Source organism: Phaethon lepturus, unplaced genomic scaffold, assembly GCF_000687285.1.
Source record: "Phaethon lepturus isolate BGI_N335 unplaced genomic scaffold, ASM68728v1 Scaffold54997, whole genome shotgun sequence".
NCBI lineage: Eukaryota > Metazoa > Chordata > Aves > Phaethontiformes > Phaethontidae > Phaethon > Phaethon lepturus.
In genome coordinates, this window is record NW_010555142.1 from 257 (window position 1) to 6,109 (window position 5,853).

The following is a 5,853-nucleotide window of genomic DNA, read 5'->3' on the forward strand; positions in this document are numbered from 1 at the left end:
GGTTGGGAGACAAAAAGGCCATTGCTCTGTTGTCCTTTTTTGTCCCCGCATGGGTGTTCGTAACAGCGTCATCACCGGAGCCAGCGCGATGTTCCTGGGAGTAAGCGTGTCTCTGGCAGTCAGTGCCAGTTCTCTGAAGTCCACACAGGTTCATCAGTACAGACCATTATTTGTCAATTGAGTAACAGCTCCTACAATGCCAGCTCAGCACGTGTCCCAGCCCTGGGGCTTAACTTATCCTAAACTCCAAGAGTTCTGGCAACTTTTGCTTGCACCACATCATACAGTAACAAAATAAAGCCCATGTGCAATGTTGTGGGGCCTTCACAACAGCTGTGATGCAGAAACACATGCTATTATGAGTTTCATCATTTAAGTACATGTTGTTCAACCCTTTTTAGAGAAGTTCAGCATGAATGTGGGAAATCTTATTTCTCTGAAACAGCAGAAGTCAGAGGTTCAGTTCAGAATGGTGGCTTCTCTGTTAAACTCACGTAAGGAGAAAAACTCTTCTGCTTATAGCTGTCTCCACCAGAACATAAATAAAAGTTTGTTAATGGATTTGTATTAGACTGTGATTTTCTATAGCTGCTTTTTTCTAGACCTCTTCAAACAACAAGCTTCCATGATATATATTCATGATGGAGGTATGTGATCATAATTACCTCCATCAATACCAAAGTAACACAATGCAGCTTATTGAGCAGCTCTTTATATGCAAATACTTCATACCCAGGAATCTGCGATGGCCCTGTGCTTGGTCTCCATTAGAACATGCCCCATCACAAGCAAGGCTTCATGATTCCATATATGAGTATCATACTGGTTATCAAAATTAATTTTGATGAGTAATTAAGCCAGGAAAGCAGCAGAGCCTGCTCCTGCCTGGGAGGTGCAGACCCTGCTGCCCTGCGTATCCTGGCTCACCAGTGCAGGCCACACACACGTGAACACAGGCACAGCTCCTGCTGCTCCACGCCCTGTGAGCTGCTCTAGCAGTCCAAATCCTCTCACCATTAACATGTGCAACTTCTCTTTGGCTGCATGATCTGTCAGCGTCACGCTCTAATATCTAGGTGCTACGTGGCCTGGCCTGACACCCCGACGCAGGTGCTCTTAACTGCCCCATTCTAACTCTTGTTCAGTCTCCCACCAACTCTGAGTCTGTCCAGCTTCATCACCTATAATCACACAGCAGCAAAGCAGTAACACCTGCTAAGAAGCCCAGCTTTACATCAAAAAACCTTGTTCTAAGTGTAGATGTTTGGCTTGTGGGCTGTCACATCCCAGCAGAGTAAAAAGGATGTCCCAACTTCCACTGCTGAGAGGTCAGTCCTTTGCTGCCAAATAAGGTCCACTGACACACAGACCACTTACAGGCAAAAGGGATTTGGAGAGAAATTCTCTTAAGAGAAAAACAATTTATTCAACAATAAATGAAAAATCCTCTTAGACTCAATTTAAAAGAAAGGCAGGGGGAGACTGCTGCTTTCATCCCGCAGCCATCACTTCACACCCTCAAGCTTGAGAGTCCAGCCAGACTGAGGAGGTAGAGGAGATGGAAGCATGTAAGGCAAAGTTATGAGAAGTCCTTTACCTGGGGACTTCTGCCACTTCAGAGTCCCGGCAAAACCCAACATGGTCACCTGCAGAGGAGGGCAGGGGAAACACTCAGTTGTAGCTCACATAGGTACTTCCAGTTGGAACACCCCACTACACCCAAAACACGTTTGCAGCCTCTGTACACCATTTCCCACAGATTCAAAGCAGTCCTGCACATTTCCACCCATCACTCACAGCACACAACAGGTAACACACTGGATATTTTGGGGTCAAACATGTGACTGTATTTGTTGTTTTTGTTTGTTTTTTGTTTTTTTACTGAGAAGGCTTTACCTCTGTTTGTTTAGAGCAAAGGGCACTCTAGCATTTGCGTCACTCAAAATTACATTTACAATTAGCGGGTCAGTGTACCTGATTTGAATTTGAGATACAATACCAGTGATCCCTTGTATCTGTGAGGCTTGTTATTTACTTCACCTCCCTGTGTCAATAGGATCAAAAGACTTGGGAGGAGAAGTATCTCTGCCTATTCTATGGCAGACCATGAGCCTATCCTGGCAAGTCCTATCCAATGTTCTGTGTTAACAGTGAGCTAAAGCCCGGAGAACAACCTGGGATGCTGCAAGGAACCAGAGGGAGGATCTGGATCAGAGCACCCCAGAACAAGAAGTATGGCATGACAACTGCCACACTCTCCCCAGTCCCCAGATGAAGTCAGCTTGGACCTTCCCAGCCCACGTGCGCCCAAGATGGTCTCTCAGAGTGAGTTATCTTTTTTTCAAGTTCCTTACGTGTGTGGCTGGGGATGGAGAAGGCGAGGACAGCTCCAAAATATTTTCCCGAGGCCAGATCAGAAAGATGGCATAGACAACTGGTCCCTTAGACGTGTACCTAAGAGAGCAGAAGTTCAGCAAGGTGAAGAGCCCCGTAAGAGAGAATGAGACATGAGTTTGACCTTTCCAGACAGCACGAGAGCACCAGATTACCTACTGCCACTGTACAGGGGTCACCTATTTTCCCCTCATTCCAAAATCTGTCACTTTGGACCCACCATTTAGCCAGTCAGCACTGGCTGATGAAACCCAAACAAAGTCCGTGTGTGCTTCTTAAAAGCAAATGTCATTTGCTGATCTGTCCTTGCCTCAGCTTGTGGTCAACAGAGCGGATACGCTGCCTTATCCTGACCATTGCTCTGAATTTCTAGACTGAACACAACTGGGGAAAAAAAACCAACTCTGTTTTGTAGCATTTCTGGCTCTTGACTCACTACGCCCTTCTCAGTAGGTATAAAAACAGTTGGGTAACAGTTATTAGTACTATTATGTAACAGCTTAAAAGCAAGTATCGCTACATTAACAAACTGTATGTGTTTAGATAACTACATTTGTGCAATTCAAACTAGCCAGGACCACTACTTAAACAGTCCTGACAGCAGCAGCGTGGAAATTTTTTTAAAGGAAGAGTTGTTTTTTCCCAAATCAAGCAAGGATGAAGCCTTTATTTTTATTCTCTTCTTTCAAGCAAGATATTCCTTAGATAACACCATGGGGCAGTAACTGACCACTCCAGTTGCAGGATATTACCTAAATGCCATCTGCACCTGATGGCAACACTTCAAAGAGTACCAAATTTAAGAACAAATAAGAAAGAAACATCAGCTCCAGATGTCCCAGACCAGATAGTACTAAGCAACTAGGAGTCCTTACCAGACCGTGTCTGTGTTGTTCTCCATCTGTACTCTCCATGGCTGCGATTCATAAATTGCCTCCCCGTTAGTGTCCAGCCACCTCCCAAGGGCCAGAAGTCTTTCTTGGAAGATGGGAACAATCACCCCCTCTTTTGTAGGTCCCACATTGAGAAGGTAGTTGCCTCCAAAACTCACAGTCTGCACTAGCTCCTGTGACAGATAAACCAAAGTAACAAATTGAATTATCTTCACATCTAACAACAAAGAAATCTGAGGAATTCTTTGTCCTCATCAATTGCTCCTCTAACTCCAGCCTGATTGTATGAAACACCGGACAACTCATTCTGCAAGTAGGAGGATGAAGGAAACCTCTAATTCTCAGTAACCCCCCCACCTGTTATTTTGATTTCAGATTTCTTACCTCAGTGATGCTTGCTTCATCCATTAACTCAGCAATATTCATGTTGCTTCGATAGCCCCAAGAAAGCTTGTCAATGGAGGAGCACATCTCCCACTTGTGAGTTGGCAGGGTCCCTGGCTTGTATTTGTCAGCACAATTGTAGTAGCCTCCATGATGGCAAGAGCAGTTATTACACCAACGATCATTAACGACAACAGTGTCCTGAAAGAAGAAACTCAGCTCAGTAGGCAGAATGTTTTGTCTTGGACTTTTCAGCTTGCATTCATCCCTCCTGAGTTAGCAAAGGCACCTAAGTTAGGAGGTGAGCACCCAAAATCCCCTGTGTAATCAGTGGAAAGAGAGAGAGGATCCTCCAGAGAAGGCTGACTCTCTCTTGGGGACAACCTCTCTATTCACTCAGGTAGAAGTTGAGGCAGCAAGGTTCCTGGCCTCTGAGCTTCCTGCATGTGTGCTGTAAAGGACACTAGAGTCTTCTCACAGGAGCACAGTGTGAGCTTCTTAGTTTTTGTGAAAGAATAAAGCACATCTGGCATCTGCCAAGCAGGTTTCTGATTTGATCAGATCCATATCTCACTGCTGCAAGACCCTCCACACCCATAAAATGCTAGAGGCCATGAGGGATAGCTGAAAGTGATACCTTGACAGGACTATCGTTATAAAGCCAGGCAAGGAAAGAGGTAGAATTCCAGTACGACTCCGGAGCTTCCCAGTCTCCATCCGACCAAATCAAATCTGGTTTATATCTAACAGAGAGATGAATGTTATTTCAAAATGGTTTATTTTCTCCTACCACAAAGGAAGCACTGTGTTTCTTGAGTCTGGAGTCTAGCTTCACTTCCTCTTCCTATTGCCTGATGTTACCAGGAGGTTTATGCTATCACTTTCTGCTTCAGACAAAGCTTTAATTGAGGTTCTTGCAGCAGCAAAGAACGATGTGTTGATCATGGTTCAAGAAAGGAAGCAATTCTTCCGAAAAAACAGAAAATTGCATCTCAAAGGCAATTACGAGGCACATTCTCGACCTGGGACAACGGCCATGCTGAGCAACATGTGTCCAAGCCTCATAGTTTTGTCAAGAAAGGGAAGCAAGGCAAGGATGTAAATTCACGGTGAAATTGCCTTTCTATTCTACTACATACTAAGCAGCTTGCTTTGCTTTCAAAGCCACTCTGCCCAAAAGTAGTATTAAAGGGAATTGCTCTTGCATGAAAAAATTGTCTCTATCTTATTCTGCAAGCTAGACTGTGCACAGGGCAAATGTGAACTCCTTTTCTGATTATCGCAAATCATCACCAATAAGTAAACAGATTTGCCTTGGCAAAAATTAACATTTCCCACCTCTCTTCTCTGTATCCACTTTGCATCTTTCTCTACAGTAGTGAAACCAGGAAATGCTCTCAATTCCTAACTGGTTGCAGTTCTTACTTTAAGACAAGATCATAAAGTTCTGGCATTGCCTTCTTTAAAACGAAGTTCTGGGTCTTGAAGCCACTTTCTTTGTCAGCTAGATAGAGTGGATTAAACCACTCTAACAGAGAGTGATACAGTCCATAGCGTATGTTGCTGAAGGACAGAAAACACAGAGAAAAGAGTTAGGCTGGCAGTAGGGATTAAGAACCAGTGGCAAAATAGATTACTGGCATTATTATTTCACAGAATATTTAATGACTTTGCAAGCACTACTTTTTGCATATTAAACTCATTGTTTTCCGCTCTTTGTCAAGAACAGTCAGGAGAATTCGATGCACAAAGATGAAAGGAACAGCACAGTTTGGCAGTGCCGTACCTCTCCCTGAGGGCTTGTCCCAGCTCTCCTACAAGATCTCGGTGGGGCCCCGTATCCAGAGAATTCCAGTTCCAGGACACAGGCGACCCCCAGTTGGTGAAGCCTTCATGATGCTTCGTGGTCAGTACCACGTACCTGAGGGGAAAAAAAGTGCTGGATCAGGATGACAAAGGAACGACTAAAATGCTGCCCAGTCTCACTAGCAAAACCTGTCACTATGAAAGCAAGGGACTGAATAACCATGCCGTGGGGAGCCCTCTTTCATTATCTTTTCCATTTAGAAGCAACTATAAGAATAATAGAAGTTTTTAATAGGCTTTTATGCTGGAAAAGAATGAACAATTGAGACTTGGGAAGTAGCAAGACCTGTCACCTGCTCAGCACCCTGGGCATGAC

General features: G+C 44.4%; 1 protein-coding gene across 1 annotated transcript; it reads right to left on the minus strand.

The window, feature by feature from the left end:
• Positions 1-1,495: 1,495 nt before the first annotated feature.
• On the minus strand, positions 1,496-5,592 carry FUCA1 (fucosidase, alpha-L- 1, tissue; the record flags this gene model as incomplete). Its single annotated transcript, XM_010292052.1, has 7 exons — positions 1,496-1,646; positions 2,355-2,454; positions 3,270-3,460; positions 3,672-3,872; positions 4,309-4,414; positions 5,097-5,234; positions 5,458-5,592. Coding segments are annotated over 7 exons (1,012 nt in total), but the record flags the coding sequence as incomplete, so codon positions are not given.
• Between the last annotated feature and the right edge of the window lie 261 nt (positions 5,593-5,853).